At 35.8% G+C, this 16,161-nt stretch overlaps 2 protein-coding genes across 3 annotated transcripts; both read right to left on the minus strand.

Moving 5' to 3' along the window:
• Window positions 1–383: 383 nt before the first annotated feature.
• Window positions 384–2,181, minus strand: LOC120432570 (juvenile hormone esterase-like). Its single transcript, XM_039597797.2, has 3 exons — window positions 1,746–2,181; window positions 674–1,692; window positions 384–618 (listed from the first exon to the last, which is right to left on the minus strand). Exons 1-3 carry the CDS (start codon window positions 2,172–2,174, stop codon window positions 435–437), a joined length of 1,632 nt encoding a protein of 543 aa, XP_039453731.1. The 5' UTR covers window positions 2,175–2,181; the 3' UTR covers window positions 384–434.
• Window positions 2,182–2,228: 47 nt separating this feature from the next.
• On the minus strand, window positions 2,229–4,176 carry LOC120432587 (juvenile hormone esterase-like). Of its 2 annotated transcripts, XM_039597822.2 has the most exons (3): window positions 3,698–4,175; window positions 2,600–3,645; window positions 2,229–2,546 (listed from the first exon to the last, which is right to left on the minus strand). In XM_039597822.2, exons 1-3 carry the CDS (start codon window positions 4,148–4,150, stop codon window positions 2,342–2,344), a joined length of 1,704 nt encoding a protein of 567 aa, XP_039453756.1. In that variant the 5' UTR covers window positions 4,151–4,175; the 3' UTR covers window positions 2,229–2,341. The 2 variants fall into 2 exon arrangements, with proteins under 2 accessions (XP_039453756.1, XP_039453757.1); XM_039597823.2 differs by lacking the exon at window positions 2,229–2,546 and having other exon boundaries at window positions 2,596–3,645; window positions 3,698–4,176.
• Window positions 4,177–16,161: the final 11,985 nt, after the last annotated feature.

The raw sequence follows: 16,161 nt of genomic DNA on the forward strand, positions 1-16,161 counted from the left end.
GAAGGTAAAACTTTGTGCAAGATAAATTAAGCTCAGTTTCCGTAAGAATTTATTTTTTGCAAGATAACTTTAGGTCAGTAAAAACTGCAATAAATTCTTGACTAAAATGTTATCTTGCAAGGTAGAACTTTTAGAACGGAAATAATTTAGTTTTTTTTTTTTCTAATAAAAATATCACACGAAAATTGAAGTTGTCTTGCAAAAATTTCTTTTTACAAAAAGTGGCCTCAAGTTAGCTTGCAGAAATTGAGCTGAAGTTATCTTGCAGAAAATTATCTTGCAGATTCGATTATTTTAGAAAGATGCAAGACAATTTCTGACATCTTAGATACTCTTCAGACAAATTCAAAATAAAAATAAAACAATTCCTAAGTTGCTGTGTCCTTAAACATACAGTTTATTAAAAGTTAGTAAATAAGCTTACAATTTTAAAGTTATTCCATTGACGAACAGTTGAAGAGATATAGACAGTCGTACAAACTTTTACAAAAACTGTAATAACTTGGTTCCATTAAGGAGTTTGATTTCATCTCAAGATTTCCATCGATTCGTGCAAACTGCTTCTGTCCCGTTTCAGCATTGTAAGTTTTCCAATCGAAATCCTTCAGCGATGGGTTTCTGAAATCATAAAAAGTTTTGCTTTGCTCCACTATCTTGTTCGATCGAAACTAACCCAAATTTTACAAAATTAGCCACAATTTCCGACATCTGTTGATACATGAACCACTCATTCCGAAACTCATCTCTGTTCTTCAGCGCATCATCCACGTTGTAGGGGGTGAAAATGTAGCTCAAATCATCACCATGAACGGCCCCGTACCGTCGGATATCTATTCCCGGCTTGAAGTGGTCGTTCTTGTAGCGACCAAACTTGCCATCGAAATCGAAGCGATAAGCGTAGATTGGTAAGGAGTGTCCTTTTGAAATTGTTGCGTTGAGAAAGTTTTCAACTGGAAAGTTCGTTTTGATGTCATTTACTGCTTTTCTTATAAAGTCTTCTCTCTTGTTGATGAGTCCGTCACCTTTTAATGAGTCGATTATACGTTCCGTGAAATTGTCGATAAGAATCCAGACGGTTTCGTTGAATCTATTTGGCACATTGAACTTATCTAGGTTGAGTTTTTGAACGTTTGGAATCCTCATCAGTTCAAACTCAGTCAATGTTACACCCACCAGTAGGGGTATATCAAGTGGACGCTTTCTCAAAACCAACTCTTGGGGCGTAGATGTTAGAAAGGGATCTGGATCATCGTCAGCTTCAGCAGTAGGCATCCAACGTCCACCAATAAATTTTGATGTGCGATTGAGGAAGAACAAATCTTTAAAGTTTCGATCAACCAACTGCTTGCGTGAAGTGATTCCAAGATTGTTTAAGTAAACTTCAGCAACGAACTCCGCCCGATAAGAGTAAGCCCACAGCGAAAGAAGTGATCCACTTAGCAGAGCTGCCTGTTGGAAGAGTCCCATTGATCGATCCGAATACAAGTGATAACCGACCGAGGATGCACCGGCACTTTGTCCCATAAGAGTGACTCGATTGGGATCTCCCCCGAAGAACTCGATGTACCGGTTGATCCACTTCAGGGCAGCGTGCTGATCTTTCAGGCCGTAATTTCCGGTGATGTTGAACTTTGGATAGCGCAGGAATCCCAGCACGTCCAGACGGTAGTTCATGGTTACGACGATGATTTTCTTCAAATTGAAAGTGATGATCAATTCAAGTTAAAATTATAACTGAAACTTACATTCTCCATCAGCAAATCGACACCTCCAACGTCGAAGGTAGCGGATCCAATGGTGAAGCTTCCTCCGTGGATGAACACGAGGACTGGGAACGATTGTCCGATCAGAACTTCTGGAGTGTAGACGTTCAAAAACAAGCAGTCCTCGCTGCCAATAATCGCAGTGGGGTAGTTGAAGTCATTCATTTGAGGACAAACGCTGCCCAGTTGGGAGTAGTCTTCGCGATCGCTTGGTTGGTGAAGAACGGGTTCTTGAAATCGTTGAGCTGTTGCGTACGGAACTCCAAGGTATTGGCAGTAGGTAAAGTTATTGAAGGTTGAGCTCTGGATGCCAACTCCAGAAATATTTTTAGGAAAATTGACGTCACAAAGTGGCGAAACTGAGGCGATTTTAGAGCAAATGAAAATAAAGCAAACTATTAGAAGCCACATCTTGATGCAAACTGATCTCAAGGATTCTTTGAATCTATTTGCTTCAATGTTTAGATGTAGTGATTGCACTATCAGTAGTGATAACAATGAAACAAATAAGACAAATTCCAAGAACTGATAATTTTAAAACGATTTAATTTGTAACTTCAACAGATTTATTGGTATGACTATGATATTGTATTCAACGTCTCCTGAATTGTAGAACATTCAAAATAGTACAAGCAATCATGTAGTGTTTTCCAAAAGTCGTAATATAGTGGATCAGACATTGGACCATTTTCCATATGAAATGTTTCAGCAATTTTTAAGTAATTGTTGTTATTTATTTGCTTGTTGTAGCTTTTCCATTCCAACTCTGAGGATGATGGATTTCTGTAAAATAATCATTAAATATTTTTTGTCAGAGTTACAATAAGTTTCCTTACCCTTTTTTAACAAAATTTGAGACCAGCTCAACCATTTCACGGTGAATCCTCCACTCCTCCTTGAAGTCATCCCGCCTCTTCAAAGCCTCAATCGCGTTGTACGGCGTGAAGATGTAGCCCAGGTCATCCCCATGGATCGCTCCATAGCTGGCATTATTCATTGCGTTCTTAAACATGTCATGCTTGTACATCCCAAACTTTCCATCGAAATCAAATCGATACACAAATATTGGCGCCGTTTGCCCACGATCAATCACCTTCTCCAAAAAGTACTCAACTGGAAACACCATGTCCGCTATGTTGCCCAACTTCTGAAAGAACTCCGACCTATCCCTGGTAATTCCCATATCGGCCGAGTAGTTCGCCATGGCGTGCACGATAGCGTCGAGCATGACCGTGAGCGTTTCGTTCTTCCCATTTGGGTAGCTCGCAAAGTCAGAGTAGTAGAACTTGACGTAACCCAGGTGCAGTTCAAACTCGGTAAGCGTGTGTCCCACTAGCAGAGGTACGTCCATGATCGGCTTCCGGACGAGCATCTCGTAGGGCGTCAACGTCATGAAGGGGTTCGGATCGGAGCGGGTGTCTAGGGTTGGGACGAACCAGGGGAAGGCGATCGTGTTGAACACGACCGCCAACCACCGGCTGGTATCGTTGAGGAAGAAGAATTGTTGGAAGTCTCGACTGAGGAGGTCTTCGCGGGTGGGATCTGTCAAGCCGAGGTATTCAAAGTATTTCTCAACGCGTGGTTCGGGGTCGTGGGAGAACGCCCATGGGGCGAGGAAAGAACCGCTGAGAAGGGCAGCTTGCTGGAAGAGTCCTCGGGACTGGTCCGAGTACATGTGGTAGTTGACGGATGCGGCACCGGCACTTTGCCCCATCAGCGTGAGCTTGGACGGATCTCCCCCGAAGGACTCGATGTAACGGTTGATCCAGCGAAGTGCAGTTTGTTGGTCTTTCAAGCCGTAGTTGCCGGTTATGTTGAGTTTCGGGTAATGGAGGAATCCCAGGACGTCCAAACGGTAGTTGATGCTGACTACGACGATTTCCTGAAATTTGAAGATATCACAGATTTGATCAAGTTATATCAGATGGCGGTACCTGTTCCATAAGCAAATCAACACCAGCGACGTCAAATGATGCGGAACCGATCGTGAATCCACCTCCGTGAATAAACACCAACACTGGCAGAAGTTTCTTCGCTCCATCTTCCCTGAACTTAATCTCAGGAGCAAATACATTCAAGAAAAAGCAGTCCTCTTCACCAATTACCACTATAGGGCGGTTCATATCGTCCAGTTGGGCACAAACGCTGCGATACTTGGTGTAGTCCTCCAATCCGTTCGGAGTGTACACAGAGGAATCCTGGAATCGTCCAGCATCACCATATCGCACTCCCAGATATTCACAGTAGGACACATTGTTGAACGTGGTGTTCAGAACGCCAACTCCGCTGCTGCTGCCTTCCGAGAACTGGACGCTGCATCGCGATAAGAAACTACTCAGAACAATCGTAGCCTGAAGTGCAATCAGTAGAACTGATGTTATCAGCATCTTGGAACTCACTGACTGGAATAGTTAGAAAAACTTGGGTGTAGGCCGTGAATGAGTTATTCAGTTTAGTGTTCTGATTCGTAAACATTGCATCACCATAAATGGGAATAATTGACTGGTTATGCACGTGTTCCAAAGCACAACGGTACGACCAATCGATTGAAAAAATCTCTCCACCAATAATCAATCTGAGGGTAAAAAATTGTCACGCTCAATGTCGCATATCATACTTCTACGAATTCGCAAAGATCCAAAAAAAGGGAAGCTCCCAATCAGACATGAAAAAGAACATCCTCTCAACGCATAATCAGCTACTGCCAAGGGGGTGAGAGGAAAATCCTACGGAAATTCATTACTGATGCTTTCCCTGGTGCGTCTCGAAATCACTTCATGCGAGAAAATGGTACGAGAATTGAAGAGCTGTTTACTTGCGATGCTTCCCAGAAGGGTGCGCAAAATGTTTACGAAATCGTCGTTCATTCACAACAATTTGCAGCAACAAATCGCCAACAAACAACAAGCCATCAAAACTTGATAGTTTTTCCAAGCGACAATGTCAGCTCAGATTTTATCACCCAGCTGATGCTCGACTTTTCCGAGAAAAGTTTTTCCAGCTCAGAAATTCATTTTTATTGTCCTCCATTAGAAACGGGGCACCCGAAGGCCCCTCCCAACAGTTGCACTTTTCGTCAACTATTCATACGGAAAAGTGCTCTGCTGCTGCTGCTCTCCTCAAGGCAGAGATAGTTTTTCCCAGCATTTGCCGGTGATCGTCTTCAAGGGTACCATTTTCTTTTATTTTGCGCAGGCATTTGGATCAAAAAGTGTCTCTTCTTTTTTTGCAACACCGTGAAAGTGCACAAGTGAGACACCGAACAGACGTCCTGTTCTGCCGGAATGTCATCCGGGATGAAAGCGAAAATGACACACAGACGGACATGCGAGAGAGGGTTTTTTTTTGTCTTGTTTCGTTTCACTGTGACAGATGAATTGATTTTGTTCTTTTTTTTGTGAAACTGAGGAGCAATGTCAAACGTGGACTAAACTACTTTTTTTCGGAACAAAGGAAAAGAGACAGGAAATTGTAATCGACAGGTCAAATGTACACAAAAGAAAATCCGGCAAAAGTGGATACATGCCTCAAACATTGTCCTTCCTTTGTTGGAAGTTTATCCCTGGAAGTTAATGCTTTTTTGAACTGCTCTCTTGTTGGATGATGTTGCAGAAGGTTTCAGCAGTGAACTTCATTCTGGATGGTATTAGGAATACAAGTTAAGTTTAAAATTTTCATAATTGCGTTAAATTTTTATTTTTGTTTTGGTTACATTTCTTTTCAAATTTGAAATTTGGCAATAGATAAGTTAATTATTTTTAAGTGTAGAAAACATGTTTCAATAATTCTTCTCCAGTGTTTCTCAACCGGTGAGAAAAATCTAATGTCATTAACCATGTTTGCAGAGAACACATTCTTGTTATACGCTCAATTTGAAAATTTCTTGCTTATAAATAAATTGCAATGATTTTCACTGTTTCAACATTTTTTCCACAAATGAACAATTTTTTAAAGAAACCGGTTTCATTTCTTTGTGTTTAAACATGGTTTCAAAAAAGAGTAGATATTTAAAAGTATTTTTGTGATCATCTTTATGTGCCTTAGTTTTTTTTGCAAAAGAATATTTTTATTCAATGGAGCTCTTGAGAACTAGCCAAGGGTGGAATGGAATGAAAAATGTTGAAAACCACAGTTTTACTGAGAGTTTTGATAGATTTTATGTCGAAAAGTTTAATTCTTCCTCTAAAAAATATGTAAATTTACATTTCCTTATATATTTATGCAAAACAACATAATTTGTGGTAGATTTACATGAAAAAGAGGTAAGGCGTCATCCATAAAGTATGTCACGCTCTAGGGTGGGAGGGGGGGTCTGACCAAGTGTGACATTGCGTGTTATAAGTATAGGAAAAGTGAGACAAAGGGGGGGAGGAGGGGTAAATTTTGGCTGATTTTAGCGTGACGTACTTTATGGATGAAGCCTAACATTCAACAATCAAATTTCTTAACCTTCCAATCATGATCCCAAAATTAAACTACTTTACTGCGTTTTAAGCATTTTCACTGGCATAATGATTAATGGCTAAATAAAAGTCACTGGTTGAAAATTAAATGATTTGTTTTCAATTATTTGAATTTAAAACGCTGTGATTAAATATAACCTAAGCTAAAAAAAATCTTCGAAAATCAGAGGACAACAATTGCATTAAAGTTAAAATTAAACTGAAAAGCATGAGTTTTTCCAAAAAGCATTTCAAGAGCTTTATTTTTTTTAAAAAGGTCCTATAAGCTATTGTCTTTTTTGTGTTTAGAAGACCGTTTCAAAAATAAAATTCTTGATTTAAATTTAGCAACATTTGGTTTGAAATTTGATATTTTGACACCAGATTGGAACCAGACATGAAACTTGATGAAAATATAATTAATTTGAATTAGATATTTCTCAATCTTCAGAATTGAATTGAATTGAATCTGAGTATGGTGATAATTTAGTTTTTGAATGATATTACCAATTACCAAATTTTATAAGTTCATATTTCCAGATAAATTGAAAATTGAATTTACATTTAAAAGTTTTTCTGAATTTTCAACGAGTTCGAAAGGAAGGATTTGAACTGACACAGTGTTATATTGGCCAAATAGTTGTTTCTAGTCGAAAATTTAATAATGATTTTTCATTAATTTTATTCAAGGAGCTTTAAGTTTTTAAATGAACAAAACAATTAAAATTTAAGTAATCATTCAAATGATATCTGTTTTGCCTTCCTCACTGAGGTAAGGCTATAATCCTGCTATAAGAATGAACTTTTTATTAAAAGCTCAAAGACCCACCTTCATGTGCACATTTCGACTCAGAATCGAAAACTGAACAAATGTCTGTGTGTGTGTATGTGTGTGTATGTATGTATGTATGTGACCAAAATTCTCACTGATTTTTCTCAGCACTGGCTGAACCGATTTTGATCCAACTGGTTGCATTCGACTTGGTTTATGGTCCCATACATCGCTATTAAATTGTTTGAAGTTTCGATAAGTAGTTCAAAAGTTATGTATAAAAATGTGTTTTAACATATATCCGGATCTCATTTATATGCATGTAAACGAGGTCTGGATCCATCATCCGACCCATCGTTGGTTAGGTAATCAAAAAACCTTTCCAACGAGTCCGCAACATTGAAGATCTGGCAACCCTGTCTCGAGTTATGACCGTTTAAGTGATATTTATATACTTTTTTGAAGCCGGATCTCACTTAAATGCATGTAAACGATGTCCGGATCGATCATCCGACCCATCGTTGGTTAGGTAATCAAAAAAATATTTCCAACGAGTCCACAACATTGAAGATCTGGCAACCCTGTCTCGAGTTATGACCACTTAAGTGATATTTATGTAGTTGTTTGAAGCCGGATCTCACTTAAATGTATGTAAACGATGTCCGGATCCATCATCCGACCCATCGTTGGTTAGGTAATCAAAAAACCTTTCCAACGAGTCCATAACATTGAAGATCTGGCAACCCTGTCAAGAGTTATGACCACTTAATCTATATCTGTGCACTTATTTTTTTGGATCTCATAGGTGGATTAAGTTAGTTTTTTATTTGTTTATTTGAAGAACACTGTCTACGGGAGATAAATTCTTAGCCAATTCCATAGATATTTAACCTGTATCGAATTGGATTCAATGTTTATGCTGTGGCTTTGATTGCTTGTTTGTCTCATGTACAAGATTGAGATTCTAGAGATTTTCACATTTGAAAGCGATGTTTTCTAGTTACAAGGATAATTATGAATTATTTTATGAATTTTGAATTAAGAAAAAAATCAAGATTTTTTTTATTGAACATTGTCTATGCATTCCCTTTGTCAAAAGATCATTATTTTTTCCTGTACAATGCTTCATCAAATTTGGTTGGCTAGTCATACAAAATGTGCATGTAAAAATTAGAATATTATTATCTTGCGAATATTTTTTTTAATCGATTTGGTGTCTTTTTAAGAAATAATGACATGGAAAAAATGGAATGTATAATTTGACTTTTTATCACTAAAGGTAATTTTTTGCCAAATACATTATTTTAAAATGTTTGATTTTTTATGTGTTTTATTGGTTTAAAAAAGAATTTAATTTGTGCTAGAGTTAAGAACGGTGCAAATTTTGGTACCGAAAGTAGGATTTTTTTGTGGAATTCTAGAATATTGAAAAAAAAAAGTTTAAAAATGCGAAAACAAATTTGTATTTTAAAATGACCCTACAATTATGTTTGATAAAGTACAGGAATTTAAAAGTATAAAGTTGAAGGAATTTAAATGTGAAATCTGGTAAAAATATGTTCACAAATCTGAAAATTTTACCTGATGATCTGAATTCTGTGTAAATTCAACGAGCTGCTCTCAAAAACTGACCAAACCCATCAGCTCAATTATGCCAAATTCTTGTGCAAAACCGTTGCAAACAGAGATCTGTTCAGGTCAGGTGGGTTTACTTACCAAGTCATGATAGGGCGCCCCCATAGCCCAACAAAAGTTCCCGACATGCTCATCTCTCCTCATCACAAAGCAGGTCGGTTGCTGTCAGAGAGCTATAGGCCGTAACCACCCAACAAAACGTTGAAAGTCAGAGCACACAGTAGGTAGGTATCTACTAGCGCACTTCAAAGTAGAAACGGCTAATTGGATCCCCGGTAAAACCCCCAAATGAAATTCGTTTGCCGTTTCGCAAATTTTCACTTTAATTTGTGGCCGGCTGCTGGATAGGAGAGAGTGCTGAAGCCAAGTGAGTTGGTTGGAATACCAAATGTGAATTGTTTCTGTCAGGTACTTTGGTTAATTACCACACAATTTACATTGCAACGAGCGAAATTTGAGAGAAAAAATTCTGGTTTATCAACTATTTTCAATGAAAGTGTTAATTGAATAAAATATTCACAGTTTTTTCAAATACCTTTACAAGACTTTAAAAGCTGTGAACAGAAATAAACACTCGTCTTGTCATAGAGCAAACAGAGATGATATATGTTTGCTTATCTACCATTCAATACAACAAAAGAGCGACTAGACAGAAGAGAATAAAGAGCCGATTATGTTTATGACCTGTTCCTAAATAACTTGACAAAATTGACAAAATTGACAAAATTGACAAAATTGACAAAATTGACAAAATTGACAAAATTGACAAAATTGACAAAATTGACAAAATTGACAAAATTGACAAAATTGACAAAATTGACAAAATTGACAAAATTGACAAAATTGACAAAATTGACAAAATTGACAAAATTGACAAAATTGACAAAATTGACAAAATTGACAAAATTGACAAAATTGACAGAATTGACAAAATTGACAAAATTGACAAAATTGACAAAATTGACAAAATTGACAAAATTGACAAAATTGACAAAATTGACAAAATTGACAAAATTGACAAAATTGACAAAATTGACAAAATTGACAAAATTGACAAAATTGACAAAATTGACAAAATTGACAAAATTGACAAAATTGACAAAATTGACAAAATTGACAAAATTGACAAAATTGACAAAATTGACAAAATTGACAAAATTGACAAAATTGACAAAATTGACAAAATTGACAAAATTGACAAAATTGACAAAATTGACAAAATTGACAAAATTGACAAAATTGACAAAATTGACAAAATTGACAAAATTGACAAAATTGACAAAATTGACAAAATTGACAGAATTGACAAAATTGACAAAATTGACAAAATTGACAAAATTGACAAAATTGACAAAATTGACAAAATTGACAAAATTGACAAAATTGACAAAATTGACAAAATTGACAAAATTGACAAAATTGACAAAATTGACAAAATTGACAAAATTGACAAAATTGACAAAATTGACAAAATTGACAAAATTGACAAAATTGACAAAATTGACAAAATTGACAAAATTGACAAAATTGACAAAATTGACAAAATTGACAAAATTGACAAAATTGACAAAATTGACAAAATTGACAAAATTGACAAAATTGACAAAATTGACAAAATTGACAAAATTGACAAAATTGACAAAATTGATAAAATTGATAAAATTGACAAAATTGACAAAATTGACAAAATTGACAAAATTGACAAAATTGACAAAATTGACAAAATTGACAAAATTGACAAAATTGACAAAATTGACAAAATTGACAAAATTGACAAAATTGACAAAATTGACAAAATTGACAAAATTGACAAAATTGACAAAATTGACAAAATTGACAAAATTGACAAAATTGACAAAATTGTCAAAATTGACAAAATTGACAAAATTGACAAAATTGACAAAATTGACAAAATTGACAAAATTAACAAAATTGACAAAATCGACAAAATTGACAAAATTGACAAAATTGACAAAATTGACAAAATTGACAAAATTGACAAAATTGACAAAATTGACAAAATTGACAAAATTGACAAAATTGACAAAATTGACAAAATTGACAAAATTGACAAAATTGACAAAATTGACAAAATTGACAAAATTGACAAAATTGTCAAAATTGACTAAATTAATCTGAATTTCTCTCAAAACAAAATCCAGCCGTAAATTTCTTAGTCAAATTTCTTAGAACAAACCATTTTACTTCTGCACACGCAGCCGCCAGTTTCTGCAACAGCAGCTTCGTTTGCCTCTTTCCCGAAGGAAGATAACCTTCCCGACAGGGGAATCCTCATTTATTTGATTTCGTGTGCGAACTTTGTCACAGCATCGGTAAATAAAATTGAAAGAGAGATATCCTTTTCGCCTGGCTTGGTATGTTCCAGACTAAAAGGACAAAAACAATGTTCTTTCGTTTGTTCTCTCATGCAGAATGAGGGGGGGAGAAGACATCTGCTCTTTTGGGTAAGGTGAGTTAGTGACGATTTAGTATCCCTCAGCAGGACCTCCCCCCTCTTTTCATCGTCAACATTGTGGTCGAAGGACACCAAATTCGGGAGCGTACAAGAACACGAAGAAGCATCCTGGAGATGATAATTGGCTGTTTTATCTCCGTCAGGAGGGATCTCACCACCACCTCCTCAATTTTCCCTTCTGCTAGACCAGACGATTGCAGCCACCGAAAAATTGTGTGTTTGTTCACATTTTAACGGGATCTTTTCAGAGCTTTGGGTTTTTATCGGTAGAAGCCGAACTTTTGTCGCTTCGGTTTCGAAACTCGTCGAGCTTGAATAAATGTGTTTTGCGTTTTATACTCTTCTTTTCTAATTTTTTTTTCTCCTTCAGACGAATCATCACCTGAAAAGTAGACTGATGTGAGGGTGGCTCCTAGTTTAACTGCTTTTTCTAATGTCCTCCTTTGAAAAGTTAAACCACCCCAGCTTTTCACCCGTCACAAGTGTGATTTGCAACGAACGAAACGAACCCAAGGTTGGTTGACAACGTGCTCTTATCAGATCGGAATCCACGTATGTGAGTTGCAAAGTACGAGCAAATGTATTTACCTTCATTTTGGTTGGTCGTATTTACCGTGTATGTCCTCCAGCCTTCCTTCATTTCCCCCAGTACCCTTTTGAGGGCAATGTTTGCGGTTTGGAAATAAAAGGAGATTTCGTGTCGTGTCATTCAAAACCAGAGTTCTAGGTTTACCCCACAGTCAGAGTGACACATTTAAATGATCTCCTCTTTTCATCAGGGGCTTTTGCTCAAAAACATGCCAGAAAACACTGCTGACAACTGAGCTCAAAACCCCCACAGAATGTGCAAGTTTAAATCAAACCATGTAATCAATTCGTATCTTTTTCTGAAATTCCGATTCTCGAATTCAATGTGGTCACTGACCAATGGACCAGCATTGCTGAATGGGGATGGGGGGGGAGCCTTAAATCGACCCATTTCCTGCATTCCAGAACACAAATGTTGGCCCACACGTGTGCACCACCCATACCAATCGGTTCAATGTCTAGTGCAACACGTGTACTTCGCTTTGAAATGGCAGATGCAGTTGAAGTACTGTGAGCTTGCTTACACAGTACAAGTGGATCAGTTTATCTTCATCATCGTCGTCCTTCAGATGGTTCTGGGATATTGCACACATTCTGGGAAGGATATCTATCTGGAAACATGGAATGGATATCATACCATCCTTGAGACCTTTTTTTCAGGAATGTAAGTAATGCAACTTGAATGTAGCAAACATTACCTGCAAGTTAAGTTTGGTTGAATCGGAATGTTTCCGATGAATCTTTCAAGCAGATAATTTAACAATCCGAAGCTCCACTTGTCTCCACTTGATAATAAATGCACAAGATACAAAGTAATAAATGAAAGCATTCATTATCGTGTTGGTTTGAGTAGCAGTTTATGATCTTTTTTGCAATATGATTTAATAATGAAGCCTTCTAATTAAATATTACAAACCACCAGAAAAAAAAGCTGCAGCATTTCAAATAAGTTTCTTTTTGCGATCCAGATCTGATTCTTCAGAAGCAATGGCCGGTCGGAGAGAAAGTTTAAAAAATTCAAATAATAAAAGTTCCAAAAGTTGTGTTTCAAGTAAAAAAAAGGCTTTTTTTATTTTAATAAAGGTAGATTGAGCAAACCATCAATAAATTGTAGGTTTGGTTTATTATTATTTTGGAATGTAAAAATTATATTGCAATTGTTTCTATTTTTTCAATGAAAAGCCTTGTCACCAATAATTTTTTAAACAAATATTACAATTTGTTTGCAAATGCTTTTAAATTTAATGTACCAGAATTTTGTTTAAAATGACTTCTAATAAATTTGATTAGTTAAAATAATTTGAAAAACATTGATTACAAGTCTTTTCATGTTATTTACTAAAAAAAAATCAATTACCGTCATTAGGGGTGACATTGGGTTTGGGGGTCTAGATTGGGTCATACAAAAATGCTGAAATTTGTACGACCCAATCTCACCCCTCAGACCTTATGTCATCCCTGATGACGGAATATTCACTTCTTTTCTAATTTTCTTCAAATTATTTGAATTAATGATTTATTTAAGTTTATTGCCAAAAAAAAAATGTTTTGCTTCCTAATTCATGAGACATATTTAATCAAATATTTTGGAAATTATTGCAAATATTTCAACCCTGAGATTAAAAAAAGGGAAAGTACATAAATATCACATGTGATCATAACTCAGACAGGGTTGCCAGATTTACAATGTTTTGAATTCGTTGGAAAGGTCTTTTGATTACCTAACCAACGGTGGGTCGGATGATGGATCCGGACATAGTTTTAATACATTTAAGTGCGATCCGGCTTCAAAAAAGTACATAATTATCACTTAAGTGGGCATAACTCGAGACAGGGTTGCCAGATCTTCAATGTATTGGACTCGTTGGAAAGTTATTGCGATTACCTAACCAACGATGTATATCACGATATTTGAAACGATTTCCGATCACTTATCCAACATCTGCATAAATACAAAAACACATTTGTATGCATAACAAAAACACATTTGTATGCATAACTGAACAACTTATCGAAACTTTATAAAAATCAATAGGTACGTATGGGACCTTAAACAAAATCGAATGCAGCTGGTTTGATCAAAATCGGTTCAGCCAGTGCTGAGAATACTCAGTGAGAATGTTGGTCACATACACACATACATACACACACAGACACACACACAGACATTTGTTCAGTTTTTGATTCCGAGTCGATAGGTATACATGAAGGTGGGTCTACGAGCATTCTGTGAAAAGTTCATTTTTAGAGCAGGATTTTAGCCTTACCTCAGTGAGGAAGGCAACAATATTTTAATATTTTTTTTTTCAATAAAATATTTATTTCTGAAAAATCTTGTTTTTATGTTTAAAAAATATATATATATATATATATATATATATATATATATATATATATATTTTTGGACAATATTATTTTTGTAAAATATAATTTTGGAATTCAATGAAAAAGATACAACCAAAAAAATATATGTAAGATGATTTTTTATAAAAAATATTTATGTTTACAAAAACATTCTTCGAAATAGATTTAAATGGAAAAATTTGAAAAAAAATTCAAATTATAAAAGCCGCATAGGGCCGAATTTGATAGCTGATATATTTGAATTTGATACTAATAGTTTCCCTTCTAAAAAAATCTTTATTTTTTGATACAAAATATCTATTGGTGTGCTCTTTTGTACTAGGATTTATCCTTTCTTCAAATGACTAAAGAATGTATTTTGAAAATTTAGGAAATCATTTTTTTAAATTGTACGTGTGTAGTCAATGCCCCAAAATTTAAAAGATTGTTCACAAGCGAATAAAAATTAACCTAATTCGATTAAAACTAGAAAAAATATAATATTGTGATTATTCCAGTCAGTTGACTGTCGATTAGCCTGTCCCATTTTGAGGTCATGTCGAGGAATTTCAGGTGCTCACTTCTTAAATGATAGATTATGATGTTAGGAACAATGTTTTCTTAGACAAGAAAAAATAATAAAATACTTTCTCGCACCCCCTAGTCGATTTACTGAAAAAAGTCACTTTTTTGAACAAATTTTCTAAAATCGCTTGGAATCAATACAAAAACTGTTTCGATCTGGTGTGTATTATCTTCAAACGATAGGTTTTTGTCCATAGATTAAGATGCACTATCAATATTGGACCAAAATTTAAGTTTTTGGACTCTCCCAGGCGGATTTGTGTCGAAAAAATCGCATTTTTTCGAAACTTTTTTCAGAAATGCTTATTTAATTTAGGGTAGCCTATTTTTCCCAGTGAAACCAATACATGCAGCTTGTAGGAAATTTCATGGCGAAAATTTTTCCCTCTGAGAAAATGCAATTTCGACACTCCAGAGCCGAGATATTTGAGTTTTAGTGAGGAAAAAAGTGCCAATTTTCAAAATTTCTCAGAATTCAGAAGCAAGGCCTACTAATTACACGATGTAGCAAGCATATGTCTCAAAGGTCAGGGTATGCTTTTTATAGTAATTTTGGCCGCTGAATCCGAATCTGAAATCAAATTTTGTGTAAACAGTGATGTTTTGGAGCTACACCCTTTTGGAATGTTATTTGCGTGTTTAAGAGGCAGTTTTTGTAAATATTGCTCGGTTTGTTCTAGAGGTCGTATCGAGGTGCTCCGATTTGGATGAAACTTTCAGCGTTTGTTTGTCTATACATGAGATGAACTCATGCCAAATATGAGCCCTCTACGACAAAGGGAAGTGGGGTAAAACGGGCATTGAAGTTTGAGGTCCAAAAAATATAAAAAATCTTAAAATTGCTCGCATTTTAGTAAAACTCCATCAATTCCAACTCAAAAGACCTTTCTTCAAAAGACCTTTCGAATGCATCTAAGAGAGTTGGAATTGATGAAGTTTTACTAAAATGCGAGCAATTTTAAGATTTTTTATATTTTTTGGACCTCAAACTTCAATGCCCGTTTTACCCCACTTCCCTTTGTCGTAGAGGGCTCATATTTGGCATGAGTTCATCTCATGTATAGACAAACAAACGCTGAAAGTTTCATCCAAATCGGAGCACCTCGATACGACCTCTAGAACAAACCGAGCAATATTTACAAAAACTGCCTCTTAAACACGCAAATAACATTCCAAAAGGGTGTAGCTCCAAAACATCACTGTTTACACAAAATTTGATTTCAGATTCGGATTCAGCGGCCAAAATTACTATAAAAAGCATACCCTGACCTTTGAGACATATGCTTGCTACATCGTGTAATTAGTAGGCCTTGCTTCTGAATTCTGAGAAATTTTGAAAATTGGCACTTTTTTCCTCACTAAAACTCAAATATCTCGGCTCTGGAGTGTCGAAATTGCATTTTCTCAGAGGGAAAAATTTTCGCCATGAAATTTCCTACAAGCTGCATGTATTGGTTTCACTGGGAAAAATAGGCTACCCTAAATTAAATAAGCATTTCTGAAAAAAGTTTCGAAAAAATGCGATTTTTTCGACACAAATCCGCCTGGGAGAGTCCA

The sequence above is a fragment of the Culex pipiens genome, chromosome 2 (genome assembly GCF_016801865.2).
Source record: "Culex pipiens pallens isolate TS chromosome 2, TS_CPP_V2, whole genome shotgun sequence".
Taxonomy (NCBI): Eukaryota; Metazoa; Arthropoda; class Insecta; order Diptera; family Culicidae; genus Culex; species Culex pipiens.

What these genes read in the sequence shown, in the direction of transcription:
- LOC120432570 (XM_039597797.2), bottom strand. Translation starts at nt 2,174, where the DNA reads ATGTGGCTTCTAATAGTTTGCTTTATTTTCATTTGCTCTAAAATCGCC. An exon ending in TCGATTTGCTGATGGAGAAT is followed by an intron (nt 1,693 to 1,745) that starts GTAAGTTTCAGT and finishes TTCAATTTGAAG; the next exon opens with AAAATCATCGTCGTAACCAT. An exon ending in GCTAATTTTGTAAAATTTGG is followed by an intron (nt 619 to 673) that starts GTTAGTTTCGAT and finishes TTATGATTTCAG; the next exon opens with AAACCCATCGCTGAAGGATT.
- LOC120432587 (XM_039597822.2), bottom strand. Translation starts at nt 4,150, where the DNA reads ATGCTGATAACATCAGTTCTACTGATTGCACTTCAGGCTACGATTGTT. An exon ending in TTGATTTGCTTATGGAACAG is followed by an intron (nt 3,646 to 3,697) that starts GTACCGCCATCT and finishes TTCAAATTTCAG; the next exon opens with GAAATCGTCGTAGTCAGCAT. An exon ending in TCAAATTTTGTTAAAAAAGG is followed by an intron (nt 2,547 to 2,599) that starts GTAAGGAAACTT and finishes ATTATTTTACAG; the next exon opens with AAATCCATCATCCTCAGAGT.